General features: G+C 49.9%; 1 protein-coding gene across 2 annotated transcripts in view; it reads left to right on the top strand.

The window, feature by feature from the left end:
• Positions 1 to 14105, top strand: part of LOC113491089 (chromobox protein homolog 6-like) — a 34666-nt gene extending 20561 nt beyond the window's left edge. Inside the window, exons 4-5 of one of the 2 annotated variants that reach the window (XM_026867749.1) lie at positions 105 to 171; positions 8229 to 14105. In XM_026867749.1, the coding sequence (XP_026723550.1) occupies positions 105 to 171; positions 8229 to 9200 (1039 nt within the window). In that variant the 3' untranslated portion in view covers positions 9201 to 14105. Of the gene's footprint in view, positions 1 to 87; positions 172 to 8228 lie in introns of those variants that run through there. The other variant, XM_026867748.1, reaches the window with a different exon arrangement.
• Positions 14106 to 20870: the final 6765 nt, after the last annotated feature.

Raw genomic sequence — 20870 nt, 5'->3', positions numbered from 1 at the left:
CATATTACACCTTTTTTTTTTTTTTTTTTTTTTTTTAACTTGTATGCTTCTGTTCCTCCCTTTGGGAAAAGTTTTAACTTCTTGACAAATTTGACTCCCCAAAGGGAACGAGAGCGTGAGCTGTATGGGCCCAAGAAGAGAGGACCTAAGCCTAAAACTTTTCTCCTGAAGGTAACTCTTATTTAAATAACTTAGGCCCAGCCGATTGTCTCTCAGACCTTGCCAGTGGCGTGCCCTTGGAAGGACTGGACTTTCAATTGACTCGTGTCTGCTGCCTGGCTCTGGGAACGCAGGACAACCTGATGGGAAAGTGGGTGGGGGGCAGGGACACAGAAGTGTGCAAGGGGAGAGTGTGTGTGCGTGCAAGCGACGGGTGCCCCAGCAGGACAGTCGGTATATGTAGATGTGTATGGTGAGGCTGCAATCTCTTTTTTCAATATCTTCTCCTTCTTTACGGCCTTCTGCTGCCGCAGTGGAGAGCTAGCCAGCCCCGCTCCCTCTTCCTTCGACAGCCTATTCCATCCAGCCCGTGCCCTGCAACTTAGCAGCATGCTGAGCGGTCAGGCAGCTGTGACGGGAATCCCACTGCCACTTATGCTCCTCTGATTGGTTTCAGGATATAGGTACTCCATGGGAGTTTCATGAAGGGTTCATGTTTTGATCTGTACACTATCATCTTGTTTTTTGAGGGGGGCTGGGAGTGTTTGACCTCTGCATAGGATAGCAGCTGAAGTTTTCAGTTCCCCTCTGATAGACCCAGCACCTCTGCAAGAAGGTGTTGTAGCATCTCTGCTTGCTTGCAGTGAAGAACAAGGAATGTAGTCCCTAGTGCAGACACCCCCCCCCAATTTTTTTACTTTTTAAAATTAAGAAATCCGTTAGCTGTATGACCACTACGTGAGTTCTATCGATTTATTAGTTACAGACAAAACTCCTTGCTTTGCTCCTTTCTTCCCCCCTACTTACTATCCGACTATGTCAGTCTCAGATTTCAGGTGAACGTAGAAAAAACATATCTCTCTAAAATTAAGAGCGTGTTCACAGCTTCCCTGGCTTTGATCTGGTATGAAGCCCTGGGACAGCCCTGCGGTAAGGCATCGCTATCACTAAGTCATCCTATGGCTTTGGGCAAGTCATTTAGCCTTTGTGCATGCTTCCCCATCTGTGAAACAGGTTAATACTTTTCATTTGCTTGACAGCAGTAGAAGCTTTACTCAAGTCAGTGCATCACTTTAACTGTATGAGCACTGGAAAGAGCCGTGAGGGGTAGGGTGTCACCTTTTCTCTGCTTTGCTTTAAGGGGACATAACGAAGCACACAGAAGAAATGCAGGAGCACACGTATTCTCATGCCCCAAGTAAAACACAGGGGACCACGTTAATCCTTGGGAAGTCCTGCTGATGGTACTGTCCTTCTCCCTCACTGACTGTTTTTCTGATAACAGTTTTATACATCTGCATACTCGGATTTACAAACAGAACCGATACTGTACTATCTCTTACACTTTATTCAGGGAAACTAGACTAGTTGGTTTTTCTCTTTCTGGCAGTCATGCATTAAATTAAACCCTTGTGTTTAGGTTTCCAACAATGCAGAGGAACGCTTAAAGGGAAACCACCAGCTTAAAATAGTTCTCTGCTTGAATTAAAAAATAGTAGTATTTGTAACACCTGACACTGTTCAGAGTTGTAGGGAAGCGTTTATGCTGTGCTTTTAATGTGACTGTGTGTAACCAGTTCCTTTTCTTTTTGATTCTGAATGTGATACAGCAAAATCAGTTGCCAATCTGTCGCTTATTTAAAAAGAAAAAAAAAAACCCAACCCCCAAACTCAAAAATAAAACTCACTCATTCTTCCTCTTCTCCCCTTGCCCTTTAAACCCCCTCCTAAAGTTAGAACCTGAATTATTCAACAGCATCCACTGAATCACGTCCCTGAACATGTTTCTGTGGCACATCTTCCCTCTGCCAGCTTCTCAAACACTACTGAAAACCTGTAGGTTTGCGGAGCTGGCTTGGTACTTTGCAGAAGATGGATAGCAATAAGGAGTGAGATGAGCTCTCCTGAGGGCTGGTGCCACTTTGTGGGAGAGGCTGGCAGGGCAGAGTGCTACTGCTGCTGCTTGGTTTGCAGCTCTGGGAAATGGAGCTGGTGAAACTGTTAGTGCCCTGACATGCCATTTTTTTGTGACTTTGAATCCCACCCTAAAAATAACACCCCAGGCCAGGCAGCAAGAAGTAACTCTATCTCTGCTAGCCCTATCTGAGCTTGTTTGAGCTCTGTTCAGGCAAACCACTGGCAACGCAACTGCAGCTAGAAACGTGAGGGAGACCAGCATGATAGTTTGTGTTGTATACATCTCTTGTCAGTTCTTCTGGCCTGCCAAAGACGTGGGCTTGACCTCTGCTAGTCCTGCAGCACCGGTGCCGCTGCAGGGTGAGTGGGATTTGGCTCTGCCTCACGCATCGCTAACAATGTTTTCAGATCTTTTGGTTGCAGAATCTCTTGCCAATGAGAATTTCGGAAGCAGGAGACGAAATTTGATTCTTGCATCCCAGAGGGAGTCTTTGGAGTTGGCAGTTAGAACAATATTCTTTTTTATCTGTTAACTGAACAGATTAGGCCTGGATGTAATGATGTTTAAGCAGCAATCTGGCATAGGACTGCTTGGGTAGATTAGTCTGCTGTAGCCTTAGTGGCTTGCTAGGATTTTTCATGTGTATCAGTGCTTAAATTTGGGCTTCTGAGCCTCCAGTAAGGCATTGAAATAAGTTGTCCCATATGCTGCCCAGTCTTCTGGCTTGTGCGGGTGTTTCAGTTTGCAGTTGGGGCTAGGTTTATCCTGGAATTAGTTCTCAAAAGCTGCAGATAAGCACCCAGGGGAATTTGTAGAGAGCATTCCATCAGGTTAGTGGCCCACGCCTTTGGAAAAGCTTTGAAAAGCTTCATCTTTGGCCACCTGCTGCCTTTGTAAGCCAGGCTCCTGTTGCTGAGAGCTGTCTAACACTTGCCCTTTTGATCATACTGCAAAGGGAAATTACAGTCCAGGCTTTCTAATATTGCTGTCAAGATGGCCGGTGTTGAAAGTGACCCCTGTAAACTTCAACTGCAAAGTTTTGGGCAGGAAATGGGTCTCTATTCTCTGCATACGAAGGGGCAAACTTTCCCACAGCTGAGATCAAGGTTGGTGGGAGGTTGCAATTCTTGGGAGGCTGCTGGTATGCTACAAACTTTGTGCTGAGTGTACGTGAAGCAGAGCCTTTGGTCTGAAATGGGCAACACTGTACAAAGAACCTTACTACTTTGTTGCCTGGCAGGAGTAGTCCTTGAGGATGGGCCCTTCAGCTGCAGGTCAGAATGGAAGCTGGTGTGAGGTTAGAAAGGGACATAGCGTGAGCTGTAGTGATCTTCCTCTTTTCCCCTGCTTGGTTTGCTCATTTTATTTTGCTTTTCCCTTGGCACTCTGCTGTGTGGAATGCAAAACTTGCCAACTAATCTAATAAAGTCTAGCAAGTGCTATTAAGAGACAGAGCCTGGTCTGCAAGCTCAGTGGGTGGCTAGCAAAGAACTCTAGTCAGGGTGGCTGTAAATACTAAGGTGAAAAGGCTAAAGAACGTTAATGGGAAGGCAGAAGTAAGGGAGAGCCTTGGTGGGACAGGGGGGAAGAGGGGGCTGAGCAGCGTGGTATTCTGTCACTTTGCCCTTCTTTGAACCCTAAAGTTAGAGTTGCGTTTCCTTTGATCTCCTCCCTTGTTCGTAAATTATCCCCAAGCGGTTTGAAAACAAACCGTTTTCCTTTGTAGCATTTTGTTCCCCATCCACTAGGGAAACTTTAGTTTATGGCAGTGTTGCTTGGGAGAACTGTGCTATGAACTAGCTTGCTGTTGCCTTGTCACTTGGAAGACTTCAGAAGAAAGAGGGCGATAAAAAGGCAGAATGGCAGCCAAAAAGGAGAAAGAAGAGCTCTTGCGAATGCTGTTTGGAGCAAGGACTGTGGGAATGCAGGTGGAGAATAAAAGACAAAGCAGAACCAGTAATTTATGAGAGAGTAGCACTAGTATGGTGCAGCAGCGCTACTGGAAATGACTTGTTTTAAAATAATTAACTAGAAATCCTTTGCCTTACAAGGTCTCTTTTTTGTCTTTTTTTTTCCTCTTCCAAATTGCAGAGGTTTTGATACAAATCAGGTAATAGAGGCTTTTGTAAGCACGTGTCCGTGTACGTGCTTGTGCATCTCAGTGCGTTAAGGGAATGAATGAACAAATATGCTTGCTGGGCCTCAAGGGACATTTATTCAGAAATAGTAGGGAACAGGGGAGATATACTAGTTCCCAGGGGCAATGAGGGAGAGCTGTACAAGCTAAATAAAGGTGATACATATCCCAAAAGGGGAGAGGGGGAAGGGAAGCAGTCCTAGCAATTGGCTTGCTCTCGTGACAGAGCACTGCAGCAAGCCTCCAGAAGCTGCATCCTGATACAGGCTGAGCTGTAAGCAGAATGAATTACTTCGTATACATGCGAGTACCTCTTCAGCAGTGAGCAAATCCTGCAGGTGAAAACAGAAAAACCCAGAGAGATAGTTTCTGTTTGGGAAACTTCTGAGTTAAGTAGCAAACTGTGGTGACACAGCTAAAAGTATTAAATGGGTTTGTTTTTCAAAGACCTTATGCTCATATGGCTCATGAGTGTGATTGAGTAATGAATCCATAGCAGGGAGAAGTGCATTTCCAACAGATAAAACTGAATGCCAAGTCCTCTTCAAACCAGAGGTAGCAAGTTACTTAATGTAAAGTTGGAAGCAGAAGGAGAGCCCAGAAAATGTACTGTCCTCTGCAGGGAAGAGACTTGAGTTGTATAGTTGATGCTTGAACAAACCTGATCCTGTGGTAGGAATACTGAGCTTTGCAAGTGAGAGGGCTCTGGGGGCTGGTCTTAGATAAAGTATCTGATACTGTTTTTCTTGAAACCTTACCTGGAAAAACAAGTTCAAGGTAAGCTGAATATTTGCATATTGCTCTCTGGAACTTGCCTTGAAGCTGGTCACTGCAGATAGCAATGTAGCACCAGGGGAAGACTGTTGGTTCCTGGCTTACTCTTTTAATCTGGCTAAAAAGATCAATGCTGCATGTAGTCTACCTGGAGACAACTGAAACTGGTATTTAATAAATGCAGAGTTGAAACATGAGTTAGAAACAGTTTCAGCCTTGAGGAGGTGCCCTAGAAGTAGCTGGAAAGGCAGATACATAGCAAGTGAAGGAGACCTAGTGGTTCTGGCACACTGGAAAAGTCCTAGCCATGGACCAGGGCTCTGTGCTGGCTGCTGTGTAAGCACAAAATCATGACAGGTCTCTGTCAAAATGGGGCAAGAGCTGATTAACATGCACAGGTTGAGAAAGTACAATCAACAGGACTATGGAAGCAGCTGGGCAGTGAATATCCCAGCTTTATTGCTTACTTATTTAACATGGTTGATGGGAAGCTTTGCTGAGGAATTTTGGGGTGTGTAAGGCAAGTGTAGGTGTTTGTGACTGCTTCCCCCACACGGGGGAGGCTACCACCTTTCTCACACAGGTGACTGAAGCTGGTGCTGTGAGCAGGCGGTAATTAGACTCACTCGGAGCAGAGTGGCACAGAGGGGGCAGAACTCCTTACTCCAAGGCACAATTACAGGGAAGGGAATTAATCTAGAAGACATGCAGTGTTGGCAGCAGGAGAAGCCCTGAAGGACACCTGTGTCTCTCTGCTGAAGCTGTGGATCCAGGATTTTTACTGACACATCTGCCTGGCTTTCCTGTTTTGTTTTGGAACAGGACGTTGGGTTGCACTTTGCTCTCAGATGAGCAGTGGTAAATTGGTAAGTAGCAATGCTGGAAGGGCTGGCTTGATGGGGAAGGCGGTGCAGACAGGAAAAATAATCCAACCTGTGTGGTATGTAATGTCAGAAAGCAAACTGTAGCTTGTCCTGGTATCTGCCATCTCCAGAAGGACCTGTGAAGAGAAGGAGCAAGCACAGCCCTAGATGTGCATCTGTCTGTGCCTGTGGCCTCCTGACAGGGCCTGTGGGGTCTCTTCAGTTGTGGATCAATGGGATGGGAGAGAGTTGATACATGATGCAGGGAGTTCATTTGGTACTGCTGCTGTGCTCCAGCCTGTAGGATGCCTGGGACAGGAACTGTGTTTTAACTATTCATTTTCTGAACAGTTTGGGGCATGGAGTAACATGCAAGGCTGAGCACAGGGAAACTAGCTGGACACTGGGATGCTTCATGCTACAGCAGGAAGTGCTGGAGTTTGTCTGTGCTGGGGATGCTTCCCTCTAGCTAGGTAAAATAGCCCTGTACAGCCCAGGGTTAACATGGGGAGTGTGTGTGCCTGCCTTGGCAGTCATGTTATTTGTCCCTATTTCTTTGTCAGTTGGCTAACAAAAAGTCTAGAGTCCCTGGTTCAGATGAGCCTTCAGTCTGTGTTTTCACATACAGCCAGGGAAGGTGGCCTCATCTCCTCCTTTTAAAGCCAAGATACAAGTAGTACTGAGGGCATGCTCCTCTAGCGTTAGCCAGGGAGGAACAAAATGTCTTCGTGTCTCTGCTCTCTGCTTGTTCAGGATCTTCTGTGGTTCCCATGGGGATCTCGGTGGGAGAAGAGGGGCACTGGGTGGCAGCAAAGCTCTGCAGATGTAGGGCCAGGGCTTTGAGCTTATTGTGCAAGAGCTGGCCTGGGCCCCTTGCTTAGATCTGTTAGATCCCTGCCTTTACACGCACATTTTTTTTCCCCCAGGCATTTCCCTGGTAGGAGGCACAGACTGCAGGGTGACAAAGGAGATGGTGTTGGAGTGCTTAAGCTCTTAGCTGGCAATAAGCCATCCCAATCTTGGCGTGTACAAGGGGGCAACGGGATGGAAAAGTTGGGGAGGAAAAACAGCTGTCGTCTTCTAGCTGTGCAGTTCTTGTTATGCCCACGAGGTGGGGGAAGCTGCTCACTAGATGGACAATCGGAGGGGGGCTCACCTGTTCCCTCCAGGCCTGGGTGACTTCTGTCTGTGACCACTGCTGGGAGGAAATAAGGAAGGGAGTTGCTTTAGGCAAGGAGCAGGGTACAGGTGGGAGGCTGAGCTCTACAAGCAGCTGTGCTCTGACAAGGCATGATGTAAGAATATACTCTGGGTTGCCATGCTCACAGGGCCTTCAGGTCATACTGCCTCACCTTGCCAATGAAACTATTGCGTCTGCTGCCAGGAAATGTTCTGTCTCTCGTGCATGAACCAGGGCAGGTTTTGGCACTATCCCCAAGCACCAGAAGAGCTTAAAAGTCTTGTGCCCCTGCCCTGGCTGTCAGGCAGGGCTGGCACCAAGCAGTTGAACCAGTGCTGCTGGTTCTTGCTCTGTTTCATTAGTAGATTTCAAACAAGTGTGGTGTTCAGAAGGACAAGGCAGTGTCTTCTTTGGAGATGCAGTTAAACTTGACTTGAATTCCAGCTGTCCTAGTCTTGCTTTAAAGATGGGACCTTGCTCCCACAGCAGAGTAAGGATAAACAACTTGCTTGTGATCTCTAGTTAAAATTAATCTTCAGATCTCTGCACTTGTGTTTAGCTAAGACAGCTCTGTCAGATCACACTCACCCACCTCCATCAGTGTTCCTCAAGACCCCGTTCTACCATGCTTTCCAGAGCAGATGAGTCTGGTTGTGGGAGGGGAAGAGCAAGCTGGGTGCGTTACTCTTCCTTTCCCCCATGTCTCATGCTCATTTTGTAGAGGACCTGATACAGTCCTCTGTCTTGGCACTAGTAAGTTAATTTTGGATGCTAACTCAACACTAACAGCCCCAATGTCTAGGAGGATGCTTGGCTGGTTGTCTGACAGTGCAGGATTGTGCATGTTGGCTGATGATGACTGAGGGGGGGCCTTGGAGACTGTTAACTGCACCTTGAAACGTGGCTGGAGGGTGGCAGTTTCCCCCTGGGAAAAGTACATGTCAACAGGGGCACAGCCTGAGGAGTAATTAGATGCCCAAAAAGGATACAGACAGCTTGTGTTGGGCCTGTGCCGTAGCTGTCAGTAGCCCATAGGTGTATATCTGTGCTTGTAATTCATGTAGGTATAAATGTGACAGCGTTGCTGGTAAGCACTTGTCCTGAGGTGAGCAATGCCCAGTTGAGATTTAGGTACACCTAGGCTGCCTCTCTGACCCCGTTTTTTTGGTTTTTTTTTTCTTCTCCCCACCACCGCAGGCTCGGGCCCAAGCGGAGGCCCTCCACATTGGGGATGTACACTTTTCTGTCAAGCCTGGTTCTAGCACATCCTCTCCCAAGCTCCACTCCAGTGCCGCAGTGCACCGGCTCAAGAAAGACATACGGCGATGCCACCGCATGTCCCGTCGCCCACTGCCCCGTCCAGACCCCCAGAATGGTGGGAGCGTGGGTGGTGGGGCTGGCATCCGTCCTCCTGTCTCGCCTTTCTCGGAGACCGTCCGCATCATCAACCGTAAGGTGAAACCCCGTGAGCCCAAGCGCAGCCGCATCATCCTCAACCTCAAAGTCATTGACAAAGGTGGGAAGCCAGCCAATGGGGCTGGGGGCCTGGCTCGGCCCAAGATCCCATCCCGAAACCGTGTCATTGGCAAGAGCAAAAAGTTCAGTGAGAGTGTCCTCCGCACCCAGATCCGCCACATGAAGTTTGGCACCTTTTCGCTCTACAACAAGCCATCTGCTGCACCTGCCCCCTCTCTGGAGGGCAAAGGGGAAGCCGAAGGTTCCCAGGCAGCCTCCTGTGGGCTCATTATGGGCTCCACCCCCTATGATGCCCCCAGCTCCAGCTCCTCTGGCTGCCCATCGCCCGCCCCCCACTCCTCTTCTGACCCAGATGATTCCCCTCCAAAGCTGCTCCCCGAGACCCTCAGCCCAGCCATCCCCGACTGGCGTGAGTCGGAGGTCCTCGACCTCTCCATCCCACCTGAGTCGGCTGCTACCAGCAAGCGTTCTACTCCAGGAGGGTGCAGTGGGGGGCAGACACCCTCCTTGTCCCTTTCCTCTTCTGACCCGGAGCAGGAGGCTGGCGACTGGCGTCCCGAGATGTCCCCTTGCTCTAACGTGGTGGTCACAGATGTCACCAGCAACCTCCTCACCGTCACCATCAAGGAGTTCTGCAATGCAGAGGATTTTGAGAAGGTGGCAGCAGGCGGCAGTGGAGGAGGCAGCAAGTGAGCAGCCAGGTCCCCTCCACTCCAGGGGTGTGGGGGAAGCTTTACCTGCGAGAAGTCATGGTGTGAATGGCTGTCCTTAGTTCTCTCCTTTTCCCCTTGGCTGTCCCTCTGCCCTCACTGTCACCCTTTCTCCGTCTTTCCCCCTGCCCACTCCCTCCTGCCTGGAGACTGGAGTGTGTCAGTGCAGGGGAGTGGGGGCACCCACTGTTCCTGGGTGTCACTGCCACTGGGAGGAGGCAGGGAGGGTTGTGGTGGGGTTAGGGAGTGGTTGTTTGTCCTTGAATGTGGTGTGGTCCAACGGGCAGTGGAGCCTTTGGGGATGAGGGATGGATGAGCATGTGCCTGTGGGGGTGGTGGGGAAGGTGCTCCTCCTCCCCCTTCCATCCTTGACAAAAATTGAAGACAAGCTCCAGACCTTTGAGGGGTAAGAGGATTGGAGCCCTCTCCCACACCCTCCAGGCCTTCTCCCACAATGTGCATGCAGTCTCGAATTTCCATTCCCATGTTTCCCCTTTGCCATGACTCGGATCCTGCCATCCTTCCCCTTCTTGGACTGGGGCCTGGATCTGCCCTCTCCTATGCCGTCCTCCTGGCAGTTGCTGATCCAGTTGTCCCCAGGGTGAGGGGGAGAGGGGCAGGTGAAGTATCAAACCTGGAAGGTGCTTGAGAGAAAGCTGGGGTGGTGGGGGGTGCTCCGTGCAGCATACACCCCAGATTGGCTTCCCCTTTCCTTTGACTGTTGGTGCTACCTTGGCAGTTGTATGGGCGCTTTCAGGTGCCCTGGTCTCTCTTCTGCAGCTTCCAACTTGCTCTGCTCTGCGGGGAGAAGGGAAGAAAAGGGGAGTCTGCTTCTGGCCCAGATCTTCCTCCTGGTGTTCAGCACTTGTACTTGCTTGGGGGAGAGAGCATGAAATGCCCTTCCCCAGCCTTCCCATAGTGGGAGTGGGCTGTGCATCCATCCTTCAGTTTGGGGGAAGAAACACCGACAGCATGATGCTGCCCCAGCTGGATGAGGCTGGTCTCCCGCCTTGCGCATAAGCTTCCACAGACCCTTTTTGCTTCTTCTCAGTTTCCTCAGAGGGAGGGGTGGATGCTAAGGCAGGTTGTTTGCTCTTCCTGCTTCCTTTTGTCTCCTGCTCTCCCTTCCCTGGGATGGCCTGGAAGAGGGTTCCCCTCTGTCTTTTCAGCATCTGAAACAGCCCTTACAACTGTCAACCAAAGGTGCTAGTAAGAAACTTCTCTCACATCGTATGCATGTGCACTGGATCTCTTCCCCCAGAGCTCCTGTGAGCTCATGTAGAAATTCATTCCCCTGACCCCTAGCAAGTAGGAGTGAGCAAGACCACAGCTTGCTGTTCTTTACCCACAGCTCCTTATTTTCCTGACCACTTTGTTCACATCCAAAATAAGCTCTCTCTTTTGCCTGCCATTTCTGGCTTGCTCCATTTCTGTGTTAAGTCCTAAACTTCACAGTAAGATGCCATTCTTTTGCTCTCCCTTCTTCCCCTACTTGCACAGGACTCGGCTGTAGGGGCAAGAAAAAGAGGTGCTGATCAATCGGTGGGAGTCTCACCCTCTCAACTCTGTCCCTGGTATTCGGGATGGGGCAGAGGGGTGTCGCTTCTACATAACATGCTGCAGAGGTGAAAAGGGTGGAAAAAATTCCCCATGCCAGGGCTCACCTGCTTACAAATCTGCCCTGGGTGGGTGAACATGAATGGAATTGGCCCCTCTGGTGCTTTCACATTGAGGATATTCAAGAGCTGCCAGCTCCAAGGAGTGCTCTTGTGTGAAGTTGTGATTTTGTGGTTGCAGTGGTCTGAGGGTAGAAGAGAGGCAGCCTGTGGGAGAGAGGTAATATTTGTCTGCCCAAGGGATGTCATCAGGGTGGTAGAAGGATAGACCAGCTTCTGACCTTAATTAGGCCTTCTGTGCCCAGAGCTTGTCTTTTCCCTGCCTCCAGTGCCTGGGTTGGTGTAATAAAATCTTTGCTGCTCTCCCCACAAGCCTTGCCTCAAAGTGGGTGGTGTTCATTGCGGTGGGCACAGTGGATTCACGCTAGTTGTGGTTGGGTGTCTGTGCAGACAGTCTGAGGGGGGTTCCAGGTGCTGTTAGCACCACCCTTTGCACACCTCTTTCTTTTTCTTTCCTTGGTTAAAGAGCTTAGTGAACTCTTTGGGGATGCAGTTGCATTTGCAGCTGAAGCTAGGGGCAGGGAGAGACTTCCCTGATCCATTCACCAAGCTAAGGCTTCCTATAACTTGTTGGACTTGTGTGCGTGTCTCTGTTAATACCTGCCTGTATTTTTCGTGTCTTTTTCTCTTTTTTTAATCTTTCCTGTGCCTGGCACACCCAGGGATCCCTTATTTTAGCATATCCTATCCATTTGACTGCAGCTTCAAAGATGAGCAGTTTGTTGTCATAGGGGAAAAGCCCATTCTTAGGGAAATAGGAGATTCTTCTCTTTTTTTTTTTTTTTTTTTTTCCCACAAGAACTATTCTGTGGCTGCGAGATAAGAGGAGCTTCTTTATGGGGTGGATGCAAACTGGCCAGTCACTTCAGGTTGTTAAGTTACTGTTTGGTGTGTATGTGGTGATGTGTTTTGTTTTGTGGTATTGAGGTTCTGAAAAAAAAAGAACTAAAGTGTTTAAGTGGGAGATAAAAGGGAACTTTAATAGGAAACTCTTGATGTGTTTTGGCCAAGATGTGCTTGCTTGGCAGAATTCTTTTCCCCAGTGTCTCTTGTATGGTGTTCTTTGGGGGCAGGGGGCAGGAATTGTTTAATTGAAGGGGTTTTGCCTTACTCCAGAGTGACAAGCAAGGGGACTGTCTGTGAAGAGCAAAATAGTGGGTCATTGTAGGGATACTCCATGAGGACCTTCTTCCTGTGGTGACGAGATGAGGGGACTTGTTGCAGCAGAGGAACTCATGCAGTAGATCCTCTTTGTGGAGGAAGAAAGGAGTATGATCCGGCTTGCAGATACAGCTCAACTGCTTGTGTGACAAATCTCTCCCTGGGTAGGTCACCAGGTGGGAACCAAACCCTGAATCTTTGGATCCGAAATCAGGATCCTGTGCTGGTTTGAGTTAGCAAACCTCTAACTTGAACACAGTAGCAGCCTCAAGTTCCCTCAGGTGGACAAGCCACTTGAGGCTGACTAACCTACCTTCATATTCACGTGGGTTACACTCTTCCTTCTGATTTTTTTTTACCCTTGCTCCTTCGTGGAGATGGGAAAGAAGATCCATCCATGCCCTTAAAAAAGGGCATGGAACTGAGGGAGGAGTTTATTTGAAAGTATCCCCTTCACTTCCCCATAACCCCTAGGTTAAAAAAAAACAAACAAACAGGGAAGTATTCTCTGTGTCTGTGCCATGTTTGTTCTCTTGTTGTGTTTTTAGAGGAGATTTTATGATGGAGTGGAAAAAGTGAAATGATTAGTTTTGCATAAAAAAAGAAAAGTTTAAAAAAAATTTCTACGGGGAGAGAGCGAGAGAGAGAGAGAGAGTTTAAAAATGACTAATAAATGCAGTGATTGCACAAACTGTAGTGGTATTAGATGGTCCTTAGAGAAAAGAATATTTTGTAGTATTGAAGCATGTGTGTCTGGGATGGTGTTTGGCTTGCTTGAACTGGAGAGAAAGGCATTCTGGGACTAAGCAGCGATCTCTGAGCTGAAAAGGCAAGTTGTATGTTGGAGGAACCCTGTCTACAAACCCTTCCCGTCCTTGCCTCCCAAGTGTTGGAGTGAGTTCCCTTCCCTCCCATACCTCTCCTGTGAGCTAAGGTGGAGTCTCCAAGTGGTTTTTCTGGCCAGGTGGCCATCAGAAATGGCTGGTCGCATTCTGCCAGAATGTGGATCGAGCCACCAACATGGAAACAGTTGACTGACTGCATGCACAGCAAGCTGCTAAGATTTGGGGTTGGCATGTACCTTTCCTGCCAAGTCACTGTCTCTTCTCTTTTCCCCTCCCCCATATCCAAGCAGGATTAAACACGGTGGGCTTATCTCCCAGGAAGCAGATATGCCTCCCCTCTTTAGGGTCTCTTAGCTTCTTCCAGTGTCAAGTGGGAAATGGTATTTTTCCATGTAGGATTCACCACATCAGGACAGAGAACCGACTCCCATCTCTAATAGTGGCTGGATCTTCAGAGACAGGTGAGAGCACTGCCTTGTGTGCTCTGAAGGTGTTGCTAGCAAGGCATACCCTCTTCTTGAGGCCAGCAAATGCTGGAGGTCTGGGGACAGAGAGGGGAGAGGAACACCACAATGGGACTGTGCTCAAGTAGAGCTGCCACCTTCTGCCCTGGCTTCCTGCGAGGTGGTGGGGAAGTGTTGCCTGAATGTTTCTTCAAAGCAAGGAGGCAGCTCTTTCATGCTGGCTTGCCCATCCAAGATGTCTCTGCTGGGCATTCATCTGGTGTGCGGGAGTGACTGCAGGGAAGAGGGGAGTCACCAGATGTTGGTGTCTGAATGGGCAGGGGATGCTAGGACAGCTTTCCTTGTCTGGACTTCTCTGGTGCCCTTGGCATTGCAGTGGCAGGTGACAGATGTCTTGATGCCTCCCATCACCTGGGCTGTTCTTAGGAATTTCTCCTCCTCTCTCTGCCCATTGAGCTCTGCCAGTGCTTCCCACAGTTTTCACCTTGGAGTGGCAGCCTCCTGTCTTGTGCTCTCTTTTCTCCTCGCTGAGCAGAGTGGGACTGGGGAGGTGTGAAGCTAACAAGATACAAACTCCTTTTGGGATGGAAAACAGAGAAAAAGTGTGGTGAGCAGACCCAGCTGTGGTGAGCCACTGCTTAATTTCTGTTTCCAAAAGAGAAAGGGAGCATTTATTCGTGTCTCCCCTTACTGAAGTTCCCAGGGAGATTTTACGAAATAAAACAAAACAAAAAAAACAACAGTCCTGCTATTTACTAAGTAGCAGCTGTCTCTGAGCTGAGTCTTCCTAGGGATTTCACTCCCTTTCCCAGCCCCTCTTTGTAGAGGAGGTTTTGGCAGCTCACAGCGTTTGGAGATTATCACCTTCCTGGGGACCTCCTGGCAGAAAGAGGTTGCCATGCTGAAGGATGGTGTCCCGAGTTCCCCACACTACTGCCCACCCCAGGTTGTGGCATTAGTGGGGCTGCTTGGGAGCAGGTCCTTCTTCCCAGGGAGGTGTAACAAACCTGGAGTGCATGTCTGGCTAAGTGCTTATTTCTCCCCTCTCTTCCTTCCTCACCTTCTGACAAGACCTTTTCCTCCTTGCCTGGTGCATCCTTTTACTCCAATATCGCTTGCTTTTGCTGCATTTTTCAATCACCCAATAATTGTGCAAGAGCTGGAATCTTATTTACTTTTTATATATAAATATAAAAGAAACCTTCCCCCTTCCCCTCTTTTCCCCATCTCACCCATCACCCTGTACGCAGCCTTCCTGATGTCTGCTCTGAATGTGCTGTGCTGTAGAGGGTTAGTTTGGGGCCAGGGATTTGGTGCCTCCTGGGTTCTGCTTTTTCTTGGTTTGCCGTGGCCTTTCTGCCAGCTGTGTCACTGACCTGTGCCTCTGTCTCCCTGGTGTGAAGGGGTGGAGGGGGGACCATCCTGCTGAGGGTGCTGGCAGCCCTGACTCCTGCAGCATTTGCACAGAGCCCAAGGAGTGCTGAGTATTGCTTCAGAAATCCCCCTGCCTGTCCGTGCTTCCTTCCCTAGGTAACTCCAGCAGATATCTTCATTTCATCGATGCTTTGGGGTTGAGCAAATAAGTGGCTTTATTTTATTTTCTTCTATTTTTTAGGCCCCTCCCCAGAGTGGAATGTGTATGGTTTCTTTTTGGGGGTGTAGATGGGATAGTTGGAGTCTATCACTGTCCTCACCTTTGCCCTTCCATCCTCTGCTTCTCTCCGCTTTCCATGTTGCCCTGCGTCGGACTGCTGTGGCTAGTGGGGTTTGCACCCATGTCTGTGCAGGGTCAGCAGCCTTGGCACCAGCAGCTTTGTGTATGTTCTGTGTCCCACCTGCCTCGCTTCTGAGGATGTCACAGGGCCTCAAGTTTCGCCCTTTCTTTAAATTTCTCCTTCTGGGAGTGAAGGTAGGTGTAGTCAGTTTGCCCTTCCCATGGTGGTGGGCTGCCTCTGGCCACTCTTCTGTCCCTTCCAGCTTCTCTGGTGGGAAACAAAATGTCTCCAGGACCGTCTGAAAGCACAATCTTTGGGGTGAGAGCCCCTCCACCTTAGGTGAGCACTGTGCTTTGAGACGTCTCCATCCAGGCTCCCATCTGTGAGTGCTGGCAGAGATAGCGCTGGGGTTGAAGGAGTGGAGATGCCCTCTGTGCTCCTGGGCTGTGTGCAGCAGGGAAATGGGCAGCAAGCACTGTGCTGCAGTGTAGGGAAAGGAGTAAGGTGACAGAACAGCTGGATGCAGTCAGGGTGATGCCAGCTTCAGCAGCAGCTCAGAAATATATCTGGTGGGAGGGAAGGGGCATGGTTGGGACAAGCAGCTGAAATGTTAATTCCCACTGCAGGGCCCTGGTTCTCAACTTCCTTGTTTAGCTGAGCACTTAGAGCTTGCACTAAACCGCAGGAGTGAGGCTGGGTGTGTCAGAGCACTTTGTGGGGCTTGGGGGCCTTGGACTAGCAGGGTCCTTCTGTGCTCCCCAGCAGCCTCCTGGCTGCACCCTGCTCTCCGGGGGTGCTGTGGGTTTCCTTCTGGGCAGAGCAGTAGGTAGGTGCTCTTTCACAGGTAGGTTGCTTTTTAGCTGTCCTGGAGGGAGCCTGCTGCTTCCAGCCCCCCGGCTGCAAAGGGGGACCTAGTCTTACGTCAAGTTCTCAAACAGAACGACAAAAAAATTTGTTGTGATGACACTTTTTAGGAAAAAGCTTTTGTGTTCACGCCTCCCCCAAGCTGATCAGTTTGGTATGCTGTCCTCCCCTCCTCCTCTGCCCTGCCATTAAGCCTTGTATGCTCCTTAAGAACAGAGGGCTCTCTCTATTTTGTGTTATATTTTTTTTTTCCCCCGTTTGTTTTCTTTCTGGATAGAAAGTTGTCTGCTGGTGGTGGAGGACAGGGGCCTGCCTCATCTGTTCCTTCCTTTCACCTTCCCCAGTGCCAAGCTTAGGCTCAAATCCTGCAGATTCCTGCAAATACTGAACTTTGAGCAGGCAAGTTACCCCACTGAGCTCTGTGGTACTTGGGTGCTTCAGATTCAGCCTGTGCTTGAGTTTTGGCAGCACCAGAGCCTTATCCTTTCTCTTAGAGAAGGTCAGACCTAACTCCTAGAGTGCTGATGGTTCTGGTGCAACCCATCTGTCTCTTTATTTCCCCTCACTTGGCATACTGAGTGAAGGTGGATTTTTTTTTTTTTAATTTAAAATAAACCTAAGTATGTATCTTGTAATTTTTTTTATTTTGAAAAAAATACATTTAAGGATTGTGCACGGATGAATTGTATATCTATATTTTTTGTCTTGCAATTTTCATTTTAAATATAGTGTTTGGTCAGGTTTTGTTTTGTGTGTTGGGGTTTTTTTTGTTTTGTTTTTTTTTTTAAATCCAGTTCCCAGCTGGCTAAACTCTGTCTAGAGCAGATGGGTGGGAGGCATAGCCACTGGAGGGGTGATTGAATTGCCACTTCCCATGGCACTTCCCACAAGAAAATGGTTTGCTCCAGGTTTGGGGGTGGGGGTTGTGCTGATTACTCTTGTATTCTTGTACATTTTGTTCTTTCTGCTGCTCTTGAATATTGTATCAATGCCAGAAATGGGGAGTTAAAAATTAAAAAAAAAAAACACAATAAATTGTTACATTCCAAAACCTGTTGTCTCCTATTCCTTGGGTGGGCCATGACCTGCTGTGTAAGTGACCTGTGGAGCTGGTAGCAGGGTTACTGAAACACACCTGCCCTAAGCCAGAGTCAGTCCGCTCTGCCGTCAAATATGAACACACTTAGTATCTTCTTGTGTACTGTGGGTCAATTCTGGTTTGGGTCTTCAGGCCTTTCTGGGCACAGAGAAGCTCTGACAAAGGACAAAGGAGACTTCGGTAATGCTGAGGGAAGGGGGAGAACTGTGGTGAAGTGTGTTCAGGTTCCACTTGCTACAGTTTGGCCTTCTCAAAGTGCTTTGGTCTCCTGCATCCTTTTAAAAAATGGAATTTAAGCTGAGCACAACCTAGCACTGGGTGGCTGAAAAACACTTCCTAACTCAAACATGTGTGCCTAAGTGCACTTTATGACATTCCCATCTAAGAAATAGAGTGAAAAATACTCTAATGTGTGTAATCAGAGCCCCAAATTCACTCCATTAGTCTCTTGTCCATAGAAACATACACACACACACAAAAAAAAAAAGCTTAAGGCAAAATTTTAGGTGGGGAAGTGCTTATTGGTGGGAGATGTGATAGGGAAAGCAGATGGGTTTTGGATGAAGAGTGGGGAAGTAGGTACTTCTGGGTGCTCGGGAAGGGTAGTGGCTGGGCATGGCTGTGGGATGTCACCATTGAGCTGTCTCCAACCAAAACAGCCTCAGGGCTGCCCTTGGGCAAGGTGATCTGGGGCTCACCTTGAGGGGGAGAGGTTGGGCTGGACTAGGAGAGAGTCACGGTTTGGTTAGCCAAGGCTGGGGGTCCCTGCGATGCTTCTCCTGTGTCTGAGGCACAGCAAGCCACAGGAGAGCCCCCTCCAGCAGTGTCTTGGCTGGCCAGGAGCAGGAAATGCTGCCCACTCAAGCAGAGCATGGCCAAGATGTTGGGCTACTAGTGTTTTGCCATCGGTCTCACCTTGCCTCCACTGTGTCCCAAGACACCTGTGGGGCTGGCACTCTCTTCCTCACCCCTGCACCCTGGTTTTGCTGGGAGGTGAGCGGGCTTTTGACCAGACCCAAGTACAGCAAATGAAGCCACCTCTGACCCATGCTTTCTAGAGCTGGAGGAAGGCCAGAGAGGCAGACACCAGCCTTGACCGGACACATCCAACGATGTCCTGTGTGAGTGTGCTGGTGCAGGCAGACCCTGAGTGTGAGTGAGGTGACACAAACTGTGTCTGTGGCACCATGAGATGTGGAAATGAAAGAAGCCAGGATTTTCACACTGCATGGAACCTGCAGAACCCCAAGTGAGATGGACTGAAAGCTTCTGGTCTAACGCGAAGGTGGAGCTGTGTTCATGGGGTGGCAGCTGAGGAGGAGCCCTTTTGCCCATTAGGGTGGCCCTGGGTTGAACCTGTGAGTTGAATGATAGTGCCAGGGCAGACATCCCCTGCCCCAGAGACCCCGGGTTACCCTCCCCTGGGAAAGGGCTCTCCTCTCCTCATCCCCACCACTGGCCTGAGCATCACAAAAGGATGAGAGTTTCCCCGAGCCGGCAAGAGGTTGTCTTGTTCCCACAGGGAGGCTTGGATGTGGGGCACTGCATCTACCTGGCTCACAGGAAGGGGTGTCCTTCCCCTCAAGCCAGCAGCCCATCTCAGATGTCACTCTAGCCTGGGGACCACAGCAGCGTGGCCTCTTAGCCTGTCTTGCCCTGCCAGCAGCCACCCACTGGGGACAGCAGCCAGCCCAAGACACTATTTGGGCATTAATTAAAAGGAAGAAAATCCTTTAATTGCTCACTCCCCATCCCTGTGGGCTGAATCCATGAGCTCTTATTAAAACCAGCTTCTGTTTCCAATTTGTTCGAAACTGGGCTCCCCAAAGCCCCCTCATTGCCTCCCCCACCCCGTTGCCCACAGGAGGGCAGGGTTTCCACATCACCATGTCCTTATGGAGCTGGCTGCCCACGGAGGATCTTTGAATCGTTATTCATGGGACAGGGAGGCTGTGCTGGCTACTCACCAGTCTGAATCATCACCCCCCTGTGAAAAGTTATTTTTGCTGCTTCTTTGTCTCCAGGAGAAAGTTGGGGTCCCTGCTGAGGGAGAGGGAAAGGTTGGGACCTCATAAGCGATGAGCCCTGCCCTGCTGTGACACCCAACTCTTCCACTTCCAGCATGGGTGAGAGGTGGGGGCTGGTGTGGAGGGGCTCACCCACCCCACTCACTGTCACAGTGGTGTCAGACAGAGGGATAAACCTTGCCACTGCGATTCTGTGGCCTTTGGCAATAAAATCTGGATGGCCAGGTCAATGCACAGTCCCCAGCACAGCATTGCTTCCCCCAGCATGGGTCGCAAAAAACCTCACAAAGGTGTATGGCATTTTTTTCACTGAGTTTCAGGTAGTGGATGCCCCTCCCATCCTGATGTGCACACAGTGGGGTAGAGTGGTCTGGTCCAGCACCCAATCGGGTTTGTTTTGAATCCACTCCTGCCTGGCCACTGACAGCGGTGGGCAGGCTGCAGGCAGGGGCTGATGCAGGGGGCTGAAATCCCTTGCCACCGCTGGGAAGGGGCAGGTCAGAGGCTTCCCTTTGTACCACGGGGCACCAGCTTCCATTTTCTTTTCATCCTGCACTGGTGCCAACTTGTGTCAGTGCATCAAGCACTCACCTGCCTGGAGCACTCACTGGCCTCACTGCTGGGGCCAGCTGCATGTCACTGGGCTTTCTCCACATCCACCTTCTCGCCCTCTGCTATTTTTTCTCGTCATGTCTCCCTCTTCCTTAAAACACCCCATCCAACCTCCTCCCTGCAACCTCCCAGCACTGTGAGCCAAGCAGGCCTCTTGCTGGCTCCACGGTGAGGATTCTGGAGGGGCTGGAATGCAATGCACTCTGTGTGGGGAGTACTATGCCTGGCTGGCAGAATCTCACTCCTTGCTCACATGAAGCCAAATTTGAGGAGCCTTTGTAGCTCTGACTCCCTTGCTATCCATTCAAAACATGCCTGGGGGGGAGAAGATGTAATCTTTACCAGTGTTTAATATCCAGTGCTGGAGTTGTTTTAAACACACATGCTGCTGCTTCCCTGACAGCTAGGAAGGATTTCCTGCCATCACTGAGCAGAGCTTAAAATCGATTTTGTTTGCTTTCCTTCCACTGCTCCTCTTTGCTCAGCTGGGCTGCGTAGCTGAGGCCCTGGTGTGCCTGGGGAGGGGAGAGGACATGGTGGCATGATTTGTGTCGTATGGGTGAGCACACTGTGAGAGCAAGGAGAAAGCAGATGTCTGAAGTACCTTCTTTACAAGTAGTTTAGGATAAAGCAATGGTAGGGGAAGATTAAATGTAGGTTTTACCTCCCAAATGGATGGCATGGGCATGAAGGGCAGAGGGCAATGCATCCCATAGCTGGTATCTTCAACAGTCGTGTCTGGGGTGGGAGAGCAGGACAGCTGCCCAGACGCCCTCCCGTAGGAGGCATTTCCAAGAGCTGGAAGGTGGCTAGTTTAATTTTTAGGAGAAAGGCACGAAGCAAGGGGCCCTCCAGCGGCCCAGAAGACCCTCCCGGAGGACACCCAATTGCAAGGTGTTGACACTCAGCGTAACAAAGGGCCCTTTCCTTCCAGCCTAAGCATCTTCCAGGGGAAAATCCTCCCTTGGGCTATCACGGAGGTGCATCCTCTCGCTAGAGGCTCCCGCCGGGCTGATTTCAGCCACCCCGAGCCCAGGCTGCTCCCGTCCCCGGCTGCCCCCGGGGGGTGTCCCCTCCTCCCCGCCCGCTCCTCCCCATCCCTAGCACCCTTTGCCCATTCACCTCCCACCGCCCGGGCCCCTCGCACTTGCAGCTCGGGGAGGGATGCTCGGGGTGTCCCTAAGAGGGGT

This window comes from Athene cunicularia (genome assembly GCF_003259725.1).
Source record: "Athene cunicularia isolate RWA chromosome 1 unlocalized genomic scaffold, athCun1 chr1_part2, whole genome shotgun sequence".
NCBI classification, from domain to species: domain Eukaryota; kingdom Metazoa; phylum Chordata; class Aves; order Strigiformes; family Strigidae; genus Athene; species Athene cunicularia.
The sequence above is the reverse complement of the archived record's forward strand: the minus strand, read 5'-3'. Positions and strand labels throughout refer to the sequence as shown.